The sequence below is a fragment of the Eublepharis macularius genome, chromosome 8, assembly GCF_028583425.1.
Source record: "Eublepharis macularius isolate TG4126 chromosome 8, MPM_Emac_v1.0, whole genome shotgun sequence".
NCBI lineage: Eukaryota > Metazoa > Chordata > Lepidosauria > Squamata > Eublepharidae > Eublepharis > Eublepharis macularius.
In genome coordinates this window covers 38,882,131-38,906,966 of record NC_072797.1, presented here as the reverse complement: position 1 = coordinate 38,906,966, position 24,836 = coordinate 38,882,131, and the positions used below count along the sequence as shown (strand labels likewise).

General features: G+C 43.8%; 1 protein-coding gene across 4 annotated transcripts in view; it reads right to left on the bottom strand.

Annotated features, from left to right (window-relative positions):
* Window positions 1-2,082: 2,082 nt before the first annotated feature.
* Window positions 2,083-24,836, bottom strand: part of HOMER1 (homer scaffold protein 1) — a 135,024-nt gene continuing 112,270 nt past the window's right edge. For all 4 annotated transcript variants that reach the window (XM_054987658.1, XM_054987657.1, XM_054987659.1 and 1 more), the window contains 2 exons: window positions 19,893-19,973; window positions 2,083-5,222 (listed from right to left, as the gene is read on the bottom strand). In XM_054987658.1, coding sequence (XP_054843633.1) covers window positions 5,034-5,222; window positions 19,893-19,973 — 270 coding nt within the window. In that variant the 3' untranslated portion in view covers window positions 2,083-5,033. The remainder of the gene's footprint in view (window positions 5,223-19,892; window positions 19,974-24,836) is intronic.

The window sequence follows — 24,836 nt, the reverse complement described above, 5'->3', positions numbered from 1 at the left end:
TTGAGTACCCAGGAATTGATCCATCTATGTTACTTATCGGCTTTTGTATGTGTATTTAATGTATTCATTGAATGTATTCATCGTATTTGTTGATTAATTATGAATGTATCTTCAATGCAGTTATCACACGTATGCACTTTGAATACCAATTGAATACTGATTGATTGTATGGTAAGAAAGATCCATTACTGGGAGTTTTGTTTGGCATAGCGTTGGTGTTACTCCCTGTTCTCGCCTTTAGTATTAGCTATCTGACATAGAAAAGGAAGTTGATGCATCTTTACACATTCAAAAAAAGCTTAGTTCTTTGCAGAGACTCAAATTTTTTCCTCGAATTCAAAGACAAGAAAAAAAATCAGTCTGGATAAAGGTTCTATCAGAGGACTACCCAAACTGAACAGATTTTTGAAAGAATTGCAGAATACTGTTTAGTTTGTAAAATCTGAAGACAAAAACTGTAAAAAAAAAAAACCTTTGTGCCATACTATAGCATTCCCTGGTTTTAAAAATAGTGAAGTAGGTAATAACAATTTTTACACCTGTGAGCGCACACACAGCACTTCAGAATTAAAGGCACTTTATATACATTTTTTGTTAATGTATCTTAATATGCAAAGGTTTAGCATAACCAGTAATACTCTACTCTTGCCCCTATGGCATGACTGTGTATTATCCAGCTAGAATGGCATCTGGTTCCTATGGAATGCCTAGATAAATCCTTAGAATGAATAAAACACATTACACAATGGCTGGGAGGTATTTGGCTACTGCTAATTTCCACATTAGCACTGAATCTTGTTAAGTCTTAAATATTTCTAGTGAGTTAAAATGACATAGAGGTTTCAGTCTGACAGCAGTTGTAGAACTATAAAACAACAACATACTTCCCCAAAGTACAGCAGAGGGCTCACCACCACATAGATAACCAATGTTACTGGCAAAATCAGTGCATGACTACAAAAAGGAAACTTTGGGCCCCTTTCTGAGTTGTAGCAACCCAAAATGCTCCATAAAAGCATGCATGAGGAGATATGCAGGCAAGGTGAGGTGATGGTGAATTGGGTGGGTGGGGAATAGGTAAAGGGAAAATACGGGATTCCTCTCTCCTACAATTCTTCATGGTCCCTCTTGTAAAAATCTAATGCAGCAATGTAAATTAATGCAACAGGTTACATTTGTTCGTTTTTATGGTGCCATAGAGCAATTTGTGTTATTTCTCAGCTTCTGAAAGTTCTGCTTGAGCCAAGGCAGGTGCAGTTATGTGTTCACTTACATGTGCTCTGCTCCCTTCATTCTTGGTATATGGTAGTTTCAAGCTTTTTTGCTATACCAAAGTAAGAACTAAGAAGCTGCCATACAATTTTGCTAAGTGTTCAGCATATAAGCAATCCAGTCCAGCAAAACTGGCCTGGGATCTTGGCTAGAACTTCTCACCATCGTGCATTGAATAGCAGTAGGATTCTGACAGAAGGATTTACTGCTAGGTTCCCTATCATGCCCCATCCACCTAAGAGAAAGAGGTCTTTGTTCACTAATGCTGTCATTTTGGTACTAAAATCTAGGAACGAATGGAAGGAGAAAACTTGTTTTTGTGGGCAACTGGCTAGAAAACAAGGAGGGGGACTAACCTGTAGCCCATTCCTATGCATGTTTACTTTGATGTAAATCACAATTCACTGTGGCTATATACAAGTTCATCTGCTTAGAAGTTAGAACAGTTACATACAGGTTTGTTTGTTTTTAAAAAATCTCTTTACTTTTGATCACAAAAGGTACAGGCTGAAAACTGGACTTTAAAAACTTTACCCTTACCTGTGAAATGGACATCTAAGAGATTCGATCAACCAGTTTGATGTTCTGCCCTGCTCTACCTTGCTCACTAACAATGCCGCCCGAAGCAGAGGTACACCTAAGCTCACTGATTTCAATGGATTTAGCTCTAATTCCGCTTAGGATGGCACTATAATTTAAGATGTCTGTTGTCATCCTAGACTACTGTGAAGTTTGTTAAGTGGTTGGGACATTCCATTCTGGAGTGGAGTTGTAAGAAAAAGGGCCCAAAAACCAACTTCCAGACGGGGGTATACTTATAAAACCTTTTTTATGTCAAAGTCAGAATTCACAACATGACACTCTGATTCAAAATCCAGTAGCACCTGAAGAATTAAGGTAAATGCTGCCATCCATTGAACAGTTTGTAATATTAAAAAGAGTTAAAGAAGAATTTTTTTTGAGTAAAGTACATTCTCCAGAACAGCATATGTATTTCAAAATAAAAATTGTATTTTTGTTGGGTTTTAAAAGAATTTTTTAACAAGATTTCATAGCTGTCATATAACAAGTTATACACAATGTGATTGTTCTCCTGTGTAAGTTCTTGTTTGTTTTTTGTTGTATACAGTACCCAACATTGTTCTCTGGCATATATATTCCCCACAGTTTCTCTTACGATAGATACAATATGCAGTACCTCTCCTTGGGAAAATTACTTTTTCCAGTATGCCAACTGTTATCTTAATAATACAGAAGGGCAGAGGCTAAAGTAGGCACGATCACCAAATTAAGAACTTTTGAGTATAATATCTATAGTACAATTTCTGAACACTCACTTACTGTAAATTAATGTTAAAATATTCTTAACAATAGGATTTTATTTATATGTGCACTTAAATCCACCTTCTCCCATATACAAATTAGATGACTTTTGGGGAATTCAACAGTGCAGCCCTCATAGGTTTTATTTTTACAAACAAAAGAACCCAAAGTCAAGCATCTTAATATACATGAGAAAAGAAATTCTCAAATATTGATTTCCAATTTTTAAATTTAATTTCAATAGGAAAATATTAAAAATGTGCACAATTAAATTTTCTCATGTACTGTATATACATGTGTGTGTGTACGCATACAAAGAAATATTCTTGTACCACACATATACACAGCATTTAAGTGGAAATATTTTGTAAACTATTTTCCCACATGTAAATGTCACTGTATTAAAAATTTTGATCTCATTAAAAATAATGTTACATTTTTTGCCATCAAATTTCTGTTCCAACTTGTTATAATTAAGAACACCCATCATGAACATACTTGATTTCTCCTATAATTACACCAATTTTATACTTTGCCAAAGATGTTCCCAATTGACACTCATATAGCAAGAGAATCAGGTACAAACTTCTCCAGGTCAATTAAAATCAGGTAATCACTACTGTCCTAGACCTGATAAAGATACACATCGTCAACATCTAGCTATTAATTTAAAAAAATCACCATAGAAAGCTTTTAACTATGAATGCAATGAACAAATATTTTCCCCATAGTAAATAAAATATGTAATAAAATATCCTAAAATATGGATGAAACTTAAATAGTGTGTACAGTATATACAGTATAATACATGTAATTTAATGCTTAGCTAAAAAGAAATCCTGACATGTCAGGGAAAAAAACCTGATACATTATGGTTAAAGAACATGGCATTTTGTAAATTAAAGTATGTGTTCTTCCTCCTTTGAATACAAATCAGAATGCATGTATTATACAGTATATACATACAGTACACACATAAAAACCCAATTTATATTACCTAGTTTGGAATAGCAGTTCGTAAATGGAAAAAATTGCCTATTATACAGATTTAAATATTTAAGCTGGATTTTGTATTTGTCATTCAAATTAATTGGATATAAAGAAAAGGTCAGTGCATCATTGTGTCTGATTCCTTTTCATTCATTTTAAAAAAATCCTCTCCAATATTAGACCATTTACATCAAGACTGTCCCATAATGCAGTTCCCATTCAGTTAGCAGACATGTGACACTTGGCTTACCTTTCAATTTTTTTACCTTAAAATAAAAATAGTATATAAAGAAATACATGTTTGGCAAAAGTCTTTGTAAATTACATCAAAACAACTTAAAAACCTGTTCACTGAGGATAACTGAATTCAAATCCTGTTTTGAAGTTCAGAATATTGCCTGGTGTGGTTTTGATAAAGATGAAGTGTGAAGATCCAACAAAGAAAACAAAATCTCTATTTCAATTTCTTATGATTATTACAGAATTTTAAAAAATTATCTTAAGTTGAGCAAGATCAAGCTAAAGGAAATGTCCTGGCAATACTATGTAGCCATTATAGTAAGCTGCATTGATAATTATCAATGAGATTTTCTGCTAAAGAAAATAGTAAAAAAATTTAAAGTAACAATAAAAGTTTAGCCTATATGATATTTAATAAGACTAGTTTGATCCTTATCTGTATATAGCAAATTTTAAAATACATGGACTCACCTGTCTTCATTGATTGGCTTCAAAATGTATGACAAAATGGGATACAGAACTACATACATGGACTTAAAACAGAGGAAAGTAAACCATACACTGGACAATATTATAGAACACCAGAGTGAACGTCATAAATAAATACAGTATCTTCCAGTATAAAAAAGGGAAGAACTCTATACAAGCAGTTATTCATTAGGTTTGAATTAAAGATGCAACTCTCTCTCACTCCTGGCAAGAATTAATTGGTAATGCACTGTTTTGCAACAGTGCAAAATATCCTGAGAAATTATTAATATTATAACAAAAGACAAGGGCTGTCATCACAAAGTTCTTGCACAAAACACAGCAATTAGGTACTTTAAGGAAAAGGAAAGAAGAAAAAAGCAGATCTACATTGTGTCTAACACTAAAAGGGATGTCATCTGGGGCACTTCCCATTCTTTCACTGGTTAATAATTAGAAAAGGATTGCATTCAATTACTGTTAATATCTTTCGAGTTATCTATGGCCAATTATATACAAGGAGGTAATTTGTAATTCAAGTTATTTTATTTTTTTCATCTAGCTACAAGCTGTATTCTAAAATTTTACACTGAAATATGCTGCTGAAAATTTTAAAATAGGCCCTCCTGGGGGAGCATTTTTTTTCCTAATTTTGTGCAACTTTGATGCAGAGCCCAACAAAGTCCTACAAAGAGAGACAGTGCATCTTTAAGATGTTTGGCACTGAGATTCGATTTGCTTTAGCTGCATTCTATTAGCTTGGCTAGGTTATCTCGCAGTTCTGTTAGTTCAAAGATTTTGCCATCAAGAATTTCTAAAAGTGTTTTCAAGTTATTGCGAAAAGCTTCTTGTTCATTCTGACTTTTCTCCAGACGTTGTTCGAGATCAGAGAGCTGTCCTTCTAGGTCTTTGTTTCGAATTTCCACTTCCTTTAAGAAAAATATACCATATAGTTATGTGTCATTTGTAAATACAACACTATCTTTTTCACTTGGCAGCAATGCCCTCCTATTCTCTACAATGGACAAACAGGTCAGTCCTTACGCAAAAGAATAAATGAACATAAAAACTGACATTAGAAATCACAACACTCAAAAAACCCACAGTAAAATCCAGTTCCAGATATTAAGATTATCATACATTCCTGATATCTAGATCAGATTCTCTAATCGGATTTGGTTTTATTAGAGAATCCCGAATATATTTGACCATTATTCTCTATGGGGGAAACGGACCTTTGGACACTTACCGTGAAGGGTCCTTCTCCTCTGAGGAAAGGAAGACATCTTGGGTGATTCCCACCGTCCAATCAGGGAGGCAGGAACTAATTTTTCTTCCTCTTCCTGTCTAGTGTGTGGGCCCACCCTCTCCAGTTCAGGTGACTCCACAAAGCAGTAACATTGAATTTATCATTCATCAACTGTCAATACTGAGAGAAAAAACACCTGTTGCATTAACATGTACTGTAAAATAAAGCATAACCCGGAGGAGGTAGAAGAATGAGGCAGCAGGATAGAGGAGGACGAAGACCCAGGGAGGGCAAGATGTCCTCCTTTCCTCAGAGGAGAAGGACCCTTCACGGTAAGTGTCCAAAGGTCCGTTCTCCCTCTGAGGCGGAGGACATCTTGGGTGCTCCCAAAGCAGTTTCCAGTTTCTGGGTGGGATGTGGTCTTCGTCCACGATCATGCACTGCAGTACTTTTCTACTACAGTCAGTGTCCACTGAATCATATAGATTTGATTTGTAACATCTTACCAAGGTCGAGACAGACAACCTTGTTTCTGCCTTGCAGACTTCTTCTACAGAAGTGTTCCTGTGTAATGCTGCACTGGTAGTAGCACTCCTCAAAGAGTGAGCTGGTATTCCACAAGGAACCTCTACAAAGAGAGTTTTTAGTTTTGATAGTGTATGTTTTGCTATTGGCACCTACAGCTGCTGAAAACATTTTCTTCCCCAAATTGAGGGGAGATATATTTAAGAACAGTAAGTCTGACCTTCTGATTTGCACTGTTCGGAGCAGATAGGCCTTGAGCCTCCTTCTGACATCTAGGTTGTGTCAGAGCCTCTCCCTAGTCTATTTAGGGTACAGGTAGAAATATGGTAGCCTTCTCTTGCAACCTATGCAGTTTGGAATACGCTTTTGGAAGACAGTACGAGGCATCACCTTACCATTGGGAAAGATACAGAGTTCAGATCTGATTAATTCTCCTGGCAGATGCGAACATAATAAGGAAGATAGTCTTCATTCTCAGCCTTCTCAAGGGAAAGTCCTTGACTGGTTCAAATGGATGTTTGGTCAGGGCTGTGTAAAATGTCCACTGAGTGAGGGCTTTCCAATAGGAGTTGTAAATTTTGAGCATAAACTGTTTTCTGAATATTAGGAGAATGTTGGCCACCTCTCAGGAATATCCCCATCTTAGGAAGGTGTTTCTTTCTATTTCCACCCGGTTAAGCAGAGTAAGTCTAAATGAGAGGGCCAAATTGGTCCCTGCTGTAACTTGACCGGAGAGGTCAGTAGGATGAGAGGTGGAAATATCACCATCTGTTGGAGGGTGAAAAGGCATGGTCTGTTACTGGTAAGGGTAGTAATATATACAGGAGACCTAATGGCCACTGCAATGTCAGGGCATCTGCTAGTGGGTGGAACAAACCTTGTCATGTACCCCAGTAGTTGATGGCTGTGTTGGGACGCAAACAGGTCCATGAGGTGTTGCAAAGTGCAATGTTATCCATTGGATGAGATATTTCTTAAGGGACTATTCCCCTGTTGTCCCCTCAGCCAGTCTGCCTGGACATTGGATATGCCTTTGATGTGTTCAGTTCTGATCGAAGCTAGGTGACTTTCCTCCCAGGTAAGTATCCTTGCTGCCACCTTGTGCCACCTCGAGGTCTTGGATGCCCGCTGCTTGTTTATATATATGTTTTGTCTGCAACCTTGTCCATACAGATCTCTGAACTGGAATAGGGCCAGATAAATTGCTCACCTTTCTAAGGCATTGACAGAAAGTCATGCCTAACCCATGTTCTTACACCTGTAAATATTTGTTGTGCTTGAGGGGTCATGACTCTTTTGCTTTGCATTGGGTTGGAGACCTTGGCTCAGACTGAAGTAGTATCTGAATGGGAAGACGTCTTCTCCATGATCTGTTGTTAATGAGATCTAAGCAAGGTCTGAAGTGGTCTTGCCTATAGACAACCCCAAAGGTATTGCATTGTAGGTGGCCACTAGCAAACCCATCCTTTTCAGTAGTGTGAGAAGTGATTTTGCACTCTGATGTACTCTGATGACAGTCTCAGTCAGCTGTTTGGTCTTCCTGACCTTTTCTTTGTTGAGGGATAGAAAGAGCCCTTTTGGTGACTGTGATCTAACCCAGGTGTTCAAGCTTGTAGAAACTGAATGGTGAATTGAGTGTTGCAGTGAGATTTTCTCTTGAACTGATCAGGAGATCGTCTGGGCACAAGTGAACATGAATACCCCCTATCTCTGAGACATATGGTGGGGTTCACCGTTCGCGTTAACCTGTGCTGGTGCGCTATGGCGCATGAATTTTTATAACTTAGCGCAGAGAAGAAGAAGCCCAGCGCACGCAGGGTTGCCCTGGGCCCCACCTTCCCGAGAGCTTGGTGTGATTCTGGCCCTGGCGCTGAGGAATTCCCTTTCTGGCCTCTCAGTCCTTGTGCTGGAAGGAAGGAGGTGATGGTGGGCGGGCAGCCAAATGAACCCCCCTCCAAGTCCACTGTGCTGTTCTTCAATCCCAGTGCCGAGAGCTGGAGGAGGCGGAGGAGGCAGCGGGGGTGATTACGCTCTCACACAGCCTCTTTGCCGCATCCGCCACAGGGTCCCTCTGTCTCAGTGCCAGGAGCTAGAGGAGGCAGCAATGGGCGACCACCCATGCAGCTTCTCCGCCGCACCCACTGTAGGATCTCTCCATCCCAGCACAGGGAGCTGGAGGAGGCGGCGGCTGCAGGCGGGTGCCCACATGGCCTCTTTGCCGGCCCGCCAAGCAGCCTCTCCATCCTGGTGCTGGGAGCTGGAGGAGGCGGCGGCGAGCAGACGCTCACTTGGCCTCTTTGCCGCGCCCGCCCTCCATCTCAGCACTGGGAGCTGGAAGAGGCAGCGGCAGGCAGGCGCCCATATAGCCTCTTTGCTTGCCTGCGAAACAGCCTCTCAGTCCAGGTGTTGGGAGCTAGTGGGGGAGGCGACGGCAAGTGGGCGCTTGCGCGGCCTCTTTGCCGCGCCTGCCATGGGGTCCCTCCATCCCGATGCTGGGAACTGGAGGAGGCTGCGAGGGCGGGGAACCCACGTGGCCTCTTCGCGGAGCCCACCAGGCAGCCTCTCTGTCCCTGTACTGGGAGCTGGAGGAGGCAGGGGCAGTGAGACAAAGCTATGTCAATGTAAGTCTGTTTCATTATAATGTTACCATTCCCCCAAAGACATTTTACATGTTAGGTGTATATGTTATTACATTTAAGTGTTACATGTTATTACAATTATTTTCATTTCTATTTGTAGTTAAAAAGCAAATTATACCATTTAAAACAATGGACATTTAATGGTATCTGTGAGGGTAGTTATCAGGGCTGAAATACAAAAGAACCTAAGCCAAGGAGATCCTGGGCATTTTACTGAAGGGTTTTCCTTGCGCAACTTCCAGTTGTCAGGAATATATGACTGTCCTTGATAAATCAGACCAACATTCAATTTTAAATTTAGTTTCTCCTTCCACCAATGGAAACAGCAGCCTGTTGGTAGTTCAGATGTCAAGCTTATCAACTTAGAGAAGCATGTCCTATAGACAAAACCTGGTGCTGGTGGTGGAGAGTGCCCTCAAGTCAGAGTTGACTTATGGCAACCCCTGGTGGGGTTTTCATGGCAAAGACTAACAGAGATGGTTTTGCCCCTGCCTGTCTCTGCAACTCTGGTCTTCACTGGAGGTCTCCCATCCAATTAATAACCAAGGCTGACCTTGCTTATCTTCTGAGATCTGGCTCACCACCACCTACAGCATGAAATATTCCAAGTCATGACAACTTCCATACCAACATGGCTTGCTTCCAATGTGGTTATTATTGACAATTTCAGTCCTTTAATTATTGTTCCATCATCTTCAGCCATGTCACTATGTCATGCAGTGCTTCTCTTTAGCAAAATTGTGGCAGTGTATGAATAGGCTTCAGCTGTTTCATTCAGTTGCATTGAATCTCTTGCTCTCTCACAAACACACATATTTGAATATATCAGCTATGGTATCTTTGAATGTCAACCTTACAAAGTTGTGATTTGGAATTGTAACCACAGGTGAAACAAGGGTGTTTGTGAAAAGAATTGTTGGGGTGGGCAAAGGTCTGTGCACTCTAACTACAGGACAGTGGCCTGAACCTCTGCAGCATTTACACCACTGAACTTAGTCACCTACAATATTACTGGGTGCAAGAGGGAGAGAACACAATACACAACCATGTATGAATGACTGTAATTTGAAGTGAGAGGCAATACAAATTAGTTTGTAGTTTGTTTGTTTGTAGACTGAAATACATTTTTTTTAAAAAAAGGAGGCGCGCTCACAACTTTAATCCAAGTTATTGTTTCAGCTCATGAAGTAGATTTTTGGCTCACAACATGGCACAGCTTAGAGGGAACATTGGTGGGGTTGATCATGAATTTTGTGAATACTCTTGGTGTGGTGGACAGGCCAAAAGAGGATAGCTCAGAACTGCTAATTGTTTTTTTTTTAAACATAAAATCTTAGGAATTGTTGATGGGCTGTCAGAATTGGTACATGGAGGTATGCTTCTGTGAGATCTGTAGATGTCATGTGTTCTTCTGACTGATTGGTCACTGCGACTGAGTGCAAAGTCTCCATTCAGAAGTGATGCAATTTGATAAACTTGTTCAAAAAACTTGAGGTCTAATAACGCCCTCCAGTCCCTATTCTTTTTAGGGACTGTGAAGAGGATTGAGTAGACTCCTTTCTGGTGGGCAGCTTTCAAATTGTATGGAATAGCCTTGTGAGACTATTTGTAAGGTCTGCCTGCTTGTCAACCCAGGCTTGATGGTAAAGAGTAGTTGGCCTCTCTGGGTATTAAGGTTGGATCTCTTTCCATGTGTGGAGAACTGTCTGTTTGATCTTGGGACAAGGTAAGCGTTATCCTCACAATACAGCTGGAGAGCTGGGACTGAGAGGACTGGTTTATCCAAGGCTATGTGGCAAGTTCATGGCAGCAGTGAGATTTGAATCTGCAGAGTACTACATTAATGTTCAGTTACTTAACCACTATACTACAAGTGGGGTTTTGCAAGGACCACCCTCTTATTAAAGGGTTGCCTAAATTAACCCCAGGATGGCCAGTTGGAATCTTGTCTGGACCTTAGTAGTGTGTGTTGTGAATAAAAGGCTGAGGGACATTGGATCGCCTCTCAGATTGTTTGAGTGTTTTTGGCAACACATTCTTCTGTCCTAGGTCTCAATCTAGATCTTTCCCAGGGCATCCCCAAATAGCTTGTCTCTCTGAAAGAGGTAAGCCAGGATGATGTTCTTAGAGTGTGAATCTGCTGGCCATGCTCTTAGTCAAGCGTGCCAGCTTGTTACTGCTGTCAAGACCATAATCCTGGAAGAAAAAGGTAAATGTATCCAGGATGACGTCTGTCTTGAAGGTATTGGCCCTTACATTTCTGTTTGCCCCTTCAATGGGGGCAGCTATTGTTGTACTGGAGGAGTTGGATCAGTTTCCAGATCCATACTCCTGACACTCTGGAGGCAATAGCTTTAGCCTTAATAGCCATGGCCACGTCCTCATGAGCTCTTGTTAGCATAGCCTCTCTCCTCTTGTCTAAGAGGTCTCTGACTGATCCTTACCCATCTTCTCACCAGAGCTCAGATGACTGAAGTGTAGCCACTGGAGTTTCCATCACAGGTACCTGCAACAACTCATAGCAAAGAAAGGTAGTGAGTACAGTTTGTTTTGTTTTGGGACCAAGTTTGGGGATTGTTAATTGGCTTATGGTTTAGACCACTTAGCCTTGAACCTTCTTCCCAAATATTCTGGAAATGGGAGGGCCTTTTCTGAGGAACCTTCACTAGGAAGAGACTCCTGTTTCCCTGGGTTGGATTTGGTATTCCCAGTCTAAGGGTCCTACTCCCCCAAAGGGTAATTTCTACAGCTCTAAGGCTGAGAAAGTCTTAAGTAGTAAATACTGGTAGACCTCAGACTCAGGCAGCTGGGCTGACTGTTCTGGTAGGGATATTTCCTCCTCCTCCACATCTGAAGGAATTCATCCTTCTCCTTGTCATTACAGACTCTGAGGGCGATCCCCCTGCTCCGTGGGGATCCCTGACTGATAAACATTACAAACTGCCTTATTCTGACTCAGACCATCGGTCAGTGTTATCTCCTCAGACTGGCAGCAGGTCACCAGGGTCTCAGGAAGAGGTTTTTCCCATCATCTACCTGATCTTTTAAACTGGAGTTAATGGGGAACAAACCTGGATCCTTTGCACACAAAGCAGAAGCTCTTCCACAGAGCCTTACTCATGGAGGGAGGAGGAGGTAGACACCACACCACTATTAACAGAGGTTTCAGCTCGGCAGAGATTATATATTTCCTCCCTCCTGGTTAGTCTTAAGAAGTTAAAAGGTTCAAAGACACCGGTAAGTTGGCGCCCTTTATACATTACCCATCTGATAGGGAAAGGCAGGGCTAGATCCTGTTGTAAAGGCAGGGCTAAATGCAAAGGGGAAAAGCCTGCTGTAAAATCACCAGCCAGGAGATTGGCATGGGCACACTGACATGGTGCCAGAGCTGAGGAGATTTCAGACCTGCCCCTGGAGCCGCTGTGGGCAGATTTCTGGGCAGCTTTGGTAGGCCGAGCACTGGTCATTAGACTACATTTAGGAGGGGGGGAAGGAGGGGGAGAGGTTGCCTCACTTGCCAATCTAGGCTGAGCCTGGCAGAATCGTACAATTTCCTCCCTCATGGTTTGCCTCAGAAAGGACAAAATATCAGGAAAATGAAGCCCCATCGGGTATGTTACCAGCCATCCTTGAGTCCACGGCAGCAAGTTGTAGTGTCCAAGTCGCTCCAGAAGGGCCTGCTGCGGATCCTCCTGGCAGGAGGATGGCAAGCACGTCTTCGGATGCCGCACGTGGCTGAATGTGGGCTCTGCCAGCATTTCCCACCTTTTTTGCTGCTGCCGCCTCTGTGCTTTTCTCTACTTCAGAGAAGGATTGCACCATCGATTTAGAACACGACTGCTTCTTTTTGCGTTTAGAAACTATACACGGCTCAGATGCCGGAAAGGTGCCGGGATTCCGTTCCTGCTGTGCAAGCAGGACAGTACCGGATGACTTGGCGTTTCCCGCTGTAATTGCTGCTGTAATTAGGCTCCCCTCCTCGCCGTCCATAAAGCTCCTATCGGAGTCAGTCAGCTCCATTGCCTATAGGCTTGAAATTTGTGGAGCTCAGAAGAAAGGCAAAAGTAAAAGAGCAGGATAGCGAAAATGGAGGGAAGAATAGTCTGAAGAATCAAAAGTGGAAAGAGGAAGTCTGAATAGAAAAATCTAGTTAAGAAAGTGAAGTCAAATGGCAGAGCAATCTGCCAGAGCTACTGCTCTCCCTGGAGGCAGGAAAGAACTGAAGAGAGGGTGGTCCCACACACTAGACAGGAAGAGGAAGAAAAATTAGTTCCTGCCTCCCTGATTGGACGGTGGGAATCACCCAAGATGTCCTCTGCCTCAGAGGGAGAAAGGGGCATTTTTCAACAAACTCCAACAATTAGCAGGGAACCTAGTCCTCCCTGTCCAATAAATTCCCCCCAGGATTCAGGAAGATTGGACCCAGGGGTCAAATTCTATGGGCCCCGGAACAAGCTGCCCCCAGCCACTTTCCATTGTTTCCTATGGGGGAAAACGTTCTAAAGCTTTCCAGGGCAAAGAAACCTTAAGCAAAGGGGCAACCCCTCGCCAGCTAATCCCAATGCAAGTCCCGCTCCCAATGCAAGCTGAACCAACAAAGCTCAACAGAACCAAGCTGAAGCAAGGGAACCAACATCAAAACACAGAATCCTTCCAGAACCAATGTCAAACCAGAGAATCCCACCAGAACCAATGCCAACCTAGAGAATCCCACCAGAACCAAAACAAGGGAACCAACATCAAACCAAGGAATCCCATTCAAACCAACACTCAAACCAACCTGAAGCAACCGACACTGGAACAAGTAAATAAACAGCCAGCCAGCTGCCTGGGTGCCAGTATCCAATCCAGGGTTCAGGCTTGCAATCCAACTTAACCATCTTAAGCTGGATCTGCATAAATCCAGCTTTTAAAACAGTTGCTGAGCCCAGATCACACACACCTATAAATAAACAGCAAGCAACACTAGCTAGCAGCAAAGCAAGCAACTCTTGTCTTTAACACAACAAGAAAAAAAGCTGTATCCTCAATGCACATCCATTGGCTGCTCACCCATTCACTCTTCCCTGAAACAAAGCAACAAAAACAGCTTGGAGAAACAGCCAGCTTTAAACTGGCTAGCTTTGTTTGCTGGATAAAACCAAATATATTTGGTTTATCCGGCATTGATGTATTAAGTATCCTGTTTTTATTCAGGATCCTCTAATTTTATTTGGTATACTCGGATATATTTGGTATATCAATACTAAATCACACCTCTTGTTCCAGTGGAAGTTCAAATGCAGGCAACTACACAGCATGAGGTACAAATTATTATGCTTGATCACAGGCAGAAGGTACCTTTATCATTGCTTCTGACAGTTGGATGGATGCAACAGCACATTCCCCCAGATGCAAGGACTTCTGTCTGTGGAGCATGACTTTCATGGCTCCTCCCTCCCACAGCAGCTCAAACGGCCTCCAAAATCTAACTGGGGATCCCTTGTCTCTCAGGAGCAGGATTTCAGGAGCCATTTTGGGCTGCTGTGGGAAGAAGGAGCCATGAAAGTCATGATCTTTGGGCAGAAGTCCTTGCATCCATGGAAATGTGCAATGGCATCCACCCCACATACAGTATCAGCCAGAGAGGTCTTTGGATCCTGAATCAATCCTATTCACTTATGGCTCTACCTCTTCAGTCAAGTGCTGTATTAACCCTCATAAAAACAGATTTACACAGGAGTTATTTGATATATTTATTTATTAACTTGTTTTATAAGTTTCCCAGGAGCTTATATCCCACTGAATGAACCTTAAGATTCTCTGTGAAAATCAAAAGGCAACAAACAACTAAAACATTTGCCCATGACTATGAACACCAAATTTAGACATAACACTTCAAATGATATAGTAACTGCTTTGCCCTGACCTGGATGGCTCAGGCTAGCCTGATGTAGTCTGATCTCAAAACCCAAGCAGGGCTGATCCTGGTTACTACTTGGACGAGAGACCACCAAGAAGTCCAGGGTTGCTATATACAGGCAGGCAATGGCAAATCACTTCTGTTCCTCCCTTGCCTTGAAAAGCCCAGCAGGGATTGCCATACATCGGGTGCAATTTGATAACACTTTATACACACAATTGTGCTCCAGTCGGAACAAATCCTAGCTCCCTGTCCAAACCTGGTTGTCTGACAAGGAAAACTAAATACAGGGCACAGCTTGAATTTTGGGATGATAATTTCAGCATTTTAGAAATGTATTCTTGTAGAAACTTTTTGACTAAGTTTGTTTTTGGAAGCTGATTATAGTGACCTACACTATGTAATCCACTTTAAGTCTCAGTGGTAAAGGTGTCCTATAAATAAAGTAAATAAAATCTAAAAAGTCAGTCCCTCTTTCTCTCTCTGAACCTCCTTTCTGACAGAAACATATTTAGGTGCTCTCCTCAAGTTTTACCCAGTCAGTATCAAGGCCTTAGTGAACACTAATGGGATTAGGGTTGCCGACCAACAGGTGGGACTTAGAGATCTCCCAGATTTACAACTGATCTCCAGACCCCAAAGATCAGTTCCCATGGAGAAAACAGTTGCTTTGGAGGGTGGAGTCTATGGCATTATCCCCTGCTGAGGTCTCCTCCTCTCCAAATCCTACCCTCTCCACGCATTACTCTCAAATCTCCAGGCATTTCCCAGTCCAGAGTTAGCAACGCAAAATGGAATTTGAATAAAATTTTAATTTGGAATGTCCTTTTTTAGCATTAGTTTTTTTCATTTTATTGCTGTAATCAAATCCAGTCCGAGTAGGTACAACCACCTACCCACTAACCACCTGCATTAACTGAGGTCTCAAGAGAAGCCTCTTCTGCCTCTCCGAACATATACATTGCAGTGCACCAAGCCATGGCTTGGAATGGAACGTCCATGCTCACCTAATGTATTTCCCATCCTCTCCTTCAAAGTGCAAATGATCTCAGCTGCCAGCAGCCTGCACCTAAGAAACACTGGATGGGGATGTGGGGAATGTGCACAGGGTGTTCTATTCCTGGCAATGTTAGCACAGGGGGAAGGTACCACTGAGCACACAGGCAGCTGGACCTGACTAGGGGTGGCTTATGCTCCAAGACCTGTAATTCTCTGGCAGTCCTGGAGGAACCACCATGTTCAGCTTTTAAGTGTTTGCACAGAACATATATTTTCATACACATGACAATGCTCTGGCATATGATGTGCAAGTTCATTTTTTTGGTTACACCACTTTCAGTGGCAAGCCATATTTTCCAGGTTTTCATAGGGCTTGCAGTAGAATTTGGTACAAATCCAAAACACCTCTTTGTCAAAAAACTGCTATCCATCTAGTACATTCTTACTCCAGAGAGCTCATAGCTCCCTATGGGTGGAAATGAAATCAATCTTTCTCATCACCTATTATTTATAATTGCTAATTCTGTTTAAGACATACAGTGAGGTCATAGCACATAACTGGGACTCATGAAAACTCATATTGAAATAAATGTTGGTAGTTTGTAAGGTGCCACAGTACTGTGGGTACAGCACTAGACAACTACTTATGTTTAAATAGATGTAAGGAAATTAAGAAAGAAGGAAGGAAAAGCCTCCACCTTACCCTCTTGCTCCTGACTGATTTAAAACATTTTAACTTTTTATCCTTGCGTCCTGAGTTTCTTCCTTAAAAGTTGCCTGTTCTCTGTGATACACTAAAGCAGTTCTTATTACACTGCCAAAGGATTGTGGATTGTCAAGCAGCTCAAACTTTTACAAGCTCAGTGAGCATGAAAACAAGCAAGGCACACAGACAAGCATGGGCGGTGGGGGGAAGAGAAGTCTTCCTTTTAGTTTAATGTTTGGCTTCTTATGCTGAACAAGGAATATATTTATTTTCTGTGGCTCAGCCATAAGTATTATTATTTATTCCACATAAGTTGATAGTCCACCGCTGAGAAACTTGAAGGGGGGGGGGGAATGTGCTCAGTGTAATCCGGGGATACTTTTGTGGTGCCTGTTGGAATTGTAAGAAAACAGGGGAATAAAACAATAGCTGCCTCTGCCTCTTTCCTTAAAAGTGAAATGAAATGAGTATTAATTTCTGTTTGCTCTTCTCACTGTTCTATGTGAGAAATCTCTCTTCTTTCTCTTGCATGTTGCAGGAGGCTGTACTGTGCATTCCTCCCCAAATGTGGGCACAAACAATTCAGTAGCCAGGCAATATTAAGATGGGAGGAGGAGAGACAGGATTTTGAGTTTCACAAAGCTCAACGTTCTTCATTTCATTGCTCTACACAATGGTGGAAGGTAGAAATGTGGGAGTAAAATCCTACCAGGGAACTGTGCTAACTTCTAGAGTAAACTGCATACCTGCAACTTTGAGTAACCCACCCGAGATGCAACTTTTCTCTCGTCACACACAATATGATTCCAAGAGGCAAGAAAGTCAACAGGCAAAGAGAGCAAGTGAGAAAATGACTGCAGACAATGTTAGATGATTGCAGAGAGAATGACTGCTGTCTGGAGACTGCCTGATTCAGTGGTGTGGCATTCTCCAGAGCAGTCCCTTTCCTGCAGCCTCTCAATTGGCCTGGCCTCAAGAGAGATGGCCCAACCCCCACCTGCTTAAAGAAGGCTGAAAAAAAGGAGAGGGAGGGAGGGAGGAAGAGATCACAGCATGCTGGCAGCAGCAGAAAGAGCAGAAGCAATCAAGGGAAGTTCAAGCTGACTTGGGGCCCTGGGAATTTTGTCCCTATAGTCCCCCTCTGTCAGCAGTCCTGGCTATGGCCTATTAAATAATAACTGTAACGTCACAGATATCCCCCCCTCTCTCCCCCACTCCTTTTCTTCATGCCATTGTTTTAAAGGTTTGATTTTTAAAAAAAGAACTACTCATTTGGAAAAAGAAGAGTGCTTATCTGTATAACTCCACACACTCATAACTAGACATGGGCACGAATGGGAAAAAACCCTCGAACGGGCTGTTCGTTGTTTGTTCCTGACAATGAACATGAACAGATGAATGGAACCGAACATGTCCCGTTAATTAACGTATTCGGTGCTCGTTGTTTGTCGGTGCCCCTTAGCACTTAGAGAACCCATTTTCACAGGGAATGTGCAGCAGGCTCTTCTCCAGCCATCACCTAAGTTTGGTCAAGATTGCAGTATGGATGTTGGAGTTATACATTCCCAAATTCAATGCCCCCAGAAAACTCCCATTCAATACAAATGGAGCCACCCTCTCTAGTTCCCGGTCCATACCTCTCCCTCTCAGGTACTGCCACAACCCTTCCCAACGACTTGCAGCACCCCGTCCCCTCCTTTCCATGATGGCAGGGAGGTGGTTGATGCCAGCAGCCACTGATTCGGGTTCTTCCCGTCCCTCTCGCAGGATCTTCGAGGTACGGCTCATTGCCGCGGCCAGATCCCCCTGTTCCCCCTCTCCCTGACCCCTTAGCATTTTCTCTTTCCTCCTTTCCCTCTCAGGTACTGCCATGAGTCCCTTCCCCACCACTTGCACCGCCCTGTTCTCTCCGTGACAGCAGGGAGGTGGGTGATGCCAGCAGCCACTGATTTGGGGTCTTCCCGTCCCCCTCGCAGGATCTTCCAGGTGAGGCTACAGCACTAGCCCAGCACTCCCAGATACCTGATCAGATCAGGCAGTAATAATCAGGTGACCCCTCAGCCGAGGTGCCCACCAAGCTTGGCCCCAGAGCCTGGCAGCAGCCCTGGAACCAGAGGCTGGGGCTAGAGCCCTAGCCCAGCACTCCCAGATACCTGATCATATCAGGCAGTAATAATCAGGGTGAGCCCTCAGCCGAGGTGCCCACTGAGCTTGGCCCCAGGGCCTGGCAGCAGTCCCTATCCCACCCACGACACAGAAAAAAGCCTAGCTCCAATGCACTGTCCCTCTCTCTCTCCCAAAAGGCTATCAACAGCTGTGTCCCACTACACTGCTTGCTGAGAGTGAAAGCCAGAACTGGGAGCACAGTGCCCTTTTATAAGCAGAGGTCTCATTGAGAAACGCAGGAGGTCTGTGGCTGGCAGTCAGAACTGCCTAACAGGGTTTGCAGGGATGAGATTGGAGTTCCCACGGCCATAGAACACCCCCCTCCTCCCTCCCTCCCCCCTGGTGTCTGCTCCCACGTTACTGATTGTTACCAATTTGCAGCTCCACACTTGGAAGGGAGACTTGCCCATCAAGCTAAATTGGGCTTTGATTGGGGTGCCTGGGGTGACAGAGGGAGTGCAGACAGAGTTCAGACCCCTCCCTCCATTGCCAAGGCAATTGATTGAAGGCGCCTGAGTGTCTGGCTTCCCAAACAGCGGCCGAACCCAATGAACAAGGCTTGCAATGACCACCTGTTCAGCTGGAGTGGCGCCTCACAAATAGCCTGTTCGCAAGCAGCTGAGTGGCCTGTTCGTTGGTTTTTTCCATTTGTAATGCTGTTCGTGCCCATGTCTACTCATAACCCTTTAACAGGAAAAAAGCAAGGCTATCTTATCACTTCAAGAAACTTTTAAAATGTGGTTCATTTCTTCTTGAGAGGCATGCATTTCTTCTCCCTAGTTACAATGGGGTGTTATTTACCCCACTGGGGCCATTTTGGATAGGGAAAAGGAGGGCACTTAAAGCAAGTTCTCCTGCAGTGCCATGGTCCTGATCTGACATCTGACTGGCAATGTTGGTTTTGGAGAAAGCTGACTCTACATGTTAGCAATCTTAAGTTATAGTTTGGGCATAAGAGACAGACTGATCTTAGTGCTTTTTAAGGCTTCCCCCTGCACTAGGATAAAGGCCCCTGCTTCCATTAATTTGGACAAAGTCTCTTCTTCCCAACTGCTGACTGTCATCAATGAGGCCAAGAGGCCAAGTAGCAGCATCCAAGTAATCATCCACCATGCCTACAGCCAGATTTACTGGCAACCTGCTTCCTGAACATATTTTTAAATATATTTTAATCGACAATGTATTTAAATGTACATAAATAGCTTTAAGAGCCAATTCTGTGGTTGAACCTGGGGAAAAACACAACAAATACATGAATAAAATTAAGGGGTTGGAGCTGGTACGGGGGGCGGGGGGTCCTGCTGCAACCACAAGCAAACAAACGGTTTATCTGTGTAAGTGTTAAAGATCCACAGCCTTCTTTCCTTGAAGTCATATCCTTACACACTGTCCTCACCTCCCCCTTTTACTTACTTGTAACTTCTGAGTTAAAGAGTCCCTCTGTGCCTGAAGCTCTCGGGCATTATCAATTTCTTGTCTCAATTTTTCTATTTCCTAAAGGAAAAAAGAGCATGTTACCTAAATGGTCCTTAGTACATATGCTAATATTCATCTTCAACAAATCATTCTTCATGAACTTACACAGAATGGCTGCTGACAATTACACTTTGGCATGGGGAATATAAAATGCACTGAGTTCCTCAAGTCAGCAACATCTGTAATGTCATCTGCCACTAATAAGCAGTATATGCATGCTGACCAGTTCAAGTTGGGTAATGAAGTTATATCACAGTGTGTATTGACAAGTAAATATAGGAAAGGAACACCATTGTGGCTTTAGTTTCTTTATTACCTAGCTGTCAGATTTAATCATGATCTTTGAGAAATATTCTTTATACATCATGTACAAGAACATGCACCTGTGCAATGGACATATGACCTGGCTTAGGGAGATCAATGTTGCTAGGGCCAGCATATGTTTTTTCCACTCATAGGCACATAAACAATGTAGACTGGAATGGACTGAAGGCTAGATTGTCTTAATGCATGACTTTAAGAGTTGTTTGGCCAGGCCTATACATTGACTTAATCATATGATTAATAAAACCCCCATGCTGTTCCCAGTAAGAAGCAACACTTGTTAGCGCTGCTCCACTATGAATAGGACAAGATGCTGCTACTGATTATGTAACAGAACTGGACTGCTAAGAATGAGTTATCAGATAGCCAGATTTCCTGCGTGCTTTGCTAGTGATAAAGACCGCTGAGAAGAAAAGCTACTGAGTATAGACAGATGCAACTCTAGATTACCAGGGACTGAGAACAAGGGATGATTTTACAGTGTGAGGAAGTATAATAAAAATACTACAGAATTATGAATGACAACAGAAAATAAGCTCTAAAGCAATTCTGAAACATTCAGACCATACTGATAAAAATCTGGTTTTATACAATGTCTAGAGGGTTTATGGAATTCTTTTCTATACATTATCACTGGGTCGCAGAGTTCAAAAAGAATGACAAAAAGTACATAATCACTTATAAATCACTACCAGCTAATAGCAGAGGTAGAACACCAACAAGACTCATGGGAGTTATAATTAATAGTACAGACAAAACTTAAAGTAGACTTTCATGGAAGCAGCCAACATTCTAACTGGTAGTATAACAAAAGTCTATCAATTAGGTGACTAGGAGGAAATGTCCCTAAGGGCACATTATTTCCAAACTACAGTGAGGCATCTTGAACTTTCCTCTGAAACATCTGGTACCAATTACTGCTAGAGAAAGAATAATGTGCTTCCAGGACTAGAGATGTGATATAAAAAGGTAGTCCTTACCTATTATTCACTCTTTTGAGAGATGAGTGTGCTTCACCTGGAACAGCAAAGATACGTTTTCAGCCCGCCCACCCCCGCCCTGACTAGCCCCCATACTGTTGGGGTTGTTATACTGGCCATAATCACTCCAGAGAGTAACTTTATTCTATTACTCCATGCTGTTCAGGACTGTAAAACCTGTCTATAAAAGCAATCTCTTAGAAACTGGTTACTAGTCTGTTTTTTCAGTAAGTTATCACAGTTCTGAGAAGAAAATATGGTTGTACTTACTTGCAACTGTTGTTCATTGAGTGGTCACCTGTGCAGTCACACATAGATACTGAGCATGTGCAGGCCTACCACAGAGAAGTTTATGAAGCTCCAAAACACCAGAAGGCACTCCTTTCCCCTCCCTCACACTGCTTTTCAGCCTTTTCCCAGTGTGATTAGGAAGGGAAAGGACGCCCTGCCCTCAGTTCCCTGCTGCTCCCACCAGAGAGATATAAAACCACTCAGTATAACACTTGGAGCTGACAATGGGGCAGGAGGGAGGGATGTGTGACTGCACTGGGAAGCACTCAAAGAACAACAGTTACAGGGAAGTGCAACCATATTTTCAATGTTGCGGTACCTATGTATTCCCACATGGGAGAACAGTGAGCTGACTCATTAAGTTCTGGAAGGCTGGAGCTCTTAGTTGAACAGAGACTAGAGCACCACTCTTTCAACTTCCACATCTTTCATGAACATCCACGGAGTTATGATTTGCGCAAGTGTAGGAGAAGGACCAGGTAGCCACTTTACAGACTTCATCTATAAAGGTGGGTTGTAGCAGAAGCCGACTGTGCTCAGTTGGAATGAGTACAGAGCTGTAAAGGGCAATCAACTTACACAAGTTCATAGCACAGACAAATGCTAAAGACCATCCATCTAGAGATGGATTGGGAAATGTAGCCTGATTTGGAACCTGAAGAAGAGATGAATAAGTTTGTGTCTATCCTGAGAGATATTGTTCTGTTGAGATAAAACAGCGAAGCTCCGTGCACATCCAGTGAATGCAGAGCACATACTTTATCAACCTGCAGTTGTAGGAACAAAAAAACAGGGTTTCTCACCTGTAACTGTTGATCGTCGAGTCTCTTCTGTGCAGACACACATTGGGACTGCGCAGGCGCAGGCCAGCCGCGGAAAAGATTTTTCTAGCTTTTAGAGATGTGAAGGGGACGTTCGGATCCACTGCGCATGCGCGCCGGTGTTCCCGCCAATTTTGAATGTATATATCCGAACGTCCCCGGCATTCCCTCAGTTCACTTGAGCCGCTGGAGAACCAACTCAGTTAACCAAGCACTCACAGCGGGGTAGGCGGGAGGGAATGTGTGTCTGCACAGAAGAGACTCGACGATCAACAGTTACAGGTGAGAAACCCTGTTTATCGTCGTCATCCTTCTGTGCAGCCCCACATTGGGAGAATAACTAGCATCTCACCAATGGGGGCGGGTGTGAGTGTCTATTTGAACAAAGAATGCAGGACAGCCGTGCCAACAGCTGATTCACGCCATGCGTTCACGTCCACAGAATAATGTCTGATAAAAGTGTCTGCAGTGGACCATGTCGCAGCTTGGCAGACGTCCCGGAGCGGCACTCCTTGCAGGAAGGCAGCAGAAGCAGCTTGCGCTCGAGTGGAATGAGCAGTAACCAACAAGGGGCACTGGACTCCAGTTTGCTGATAACAAAGTTTAATTGTAGACACAATCCAGCGAGAGATGGACTGGGCAGAAGCAGGTGAGCCCTTGCGAGGGCCAGAGTAACACAAAAACAGGGCAGGAGATTTCCTGAAACATTTGGTGCGATGTAAATAAAACAATAAAGCACGTTTTACATCCAATGTGTGTAGTGCCCGTTCCCCTGGGGATGAGGGTGTCGGAAAAAAGGAAGGGAGGAACACCTTTTGCTGCAGGTGAAATTTGGAGACCACCTTGGGCAGAAATTCCATGCTAGTGTGGAGCATGACCGTACCAGGGAAAAACTGCAGGAAGGGAGGGTCACACCTCAGAGCAGACAGTTCCCCAACACGTCTAGACGACGTGCTTGCCACCAGAAAGGCTACCTTTTGTGTGAGCAAAGGTAAGGGACAGGTGGACAGGGGCTCAAAGGGCCGGAGCATCAGCTGGGAGAGAACCAGGGACAGACTCCACTGAGGAATCGGCGGGGCCCTAGGGGGAAAGGTCTTGAACAGGCCCTTTAGGAACTGCTTGGAAAGCCAGTGCGTAAAAACGGTCTTCCCATCAATCTGCTCATGGAAAGCAGAGATCGCAGCCATGTGTACCTTAATGCTCGAGAAGGCAAGACCCTGCGAGCACAAGTCCAGGAGGTAGTCGAGAACGATAGGTAAGGGGCAATCAAAGGGAGAAACCCCTTTTGGGGCCAACCCCCTGGAAAAACATGACCACTTCCTCTGGTAGGATAGCCTGGTTGATAGCTTTCGGGCATTCAGAATGACTTTAAGAACCTCAGAGGAGAGGCCTACTCCGGAGAGCACAGGAGCCAGGCAGCCAGACTCAGAACTGCCACATTGTGGTGCCTGACCCCGTCCCTGATTAATAGGTCCGGGGCAGGTGGCAGTGCCAGGCACCGTCCCCGTGAAAGGGAGAGTAAGAGAGGGAACCAATCCTGGCGAGGCCACTGTGGGGCAATTAGGATACAGTGGGTGTTGAAGGCCCTGACCCTGGAGAGGACCTTGTGCATGAGCGGGAAGGGCGGGAAGGCATAAAAGAGCCCTGGGGACCAGGGTATCTGAAAGGCATCCCCTAGTGAGTGACGGCCAATTCCGGCCCGGGAGCAGAACAGCGGGGCCTGCTTGTTGTGGGCCGTTGCGAAGAGGTCGATGAGTGGTGTACCCCATGTGCGAAAAACCTGGTGGAGGTAAGCCCTGTTGAGGGACCACTCGTGTTGAGGCAGAAACACCCTGCTCAGCATGTCCGCTGCGGTGATGAGCTCCCCTGCAATGTGAACGGCCCTGGGAAGGACGTTGTTGACCATGGCCCATTTCCAGAGAGTCGTTGCTTCCCTGCAGAGCTTGAGCGAGACCGTTCCTCCCTGCTTGTTGAGGTAATAGCAGGCCGTGGTATTGTCCGACAGAACCTGAACCCTCCTGTTCCGAATGGCATCTGCAAAAGAAGCAAGGGAGTAACGGATCGCTCTAAGCTCTGAGAGGTTAATGTGCATGTTTGCCTCAGTTGGAGACCAGATGCCTTGGGCTGAGAGCTGCCCACAGCACCCTCCCCATCCCAAGTTGGAGGCATCAGTAAAGACGGTGACCTCCGCCAGGAAAGGGCCAAAAGGACAACCTTCGGACAAGTTCTCAGGGACAGTCCACCAGGCCAAGGAACGCTGGACCACCCTTGGGATGGAGAACTTCTGGTGCTGGCCCATAGTGAGGGGGTTGTACCTCCGGACGAACCAGTTTTGCAGAAGCCTCATATGCAGGCGTGTGAAAAAAAATACCCCTGTGGAGGAGGCCATAAGGCCTAGCAGTGTTTGAATCTGGAGGGCAGTTTGAAAACGGTTGTGCATGAAGTGACGGGCTAGGGAGGAAAGC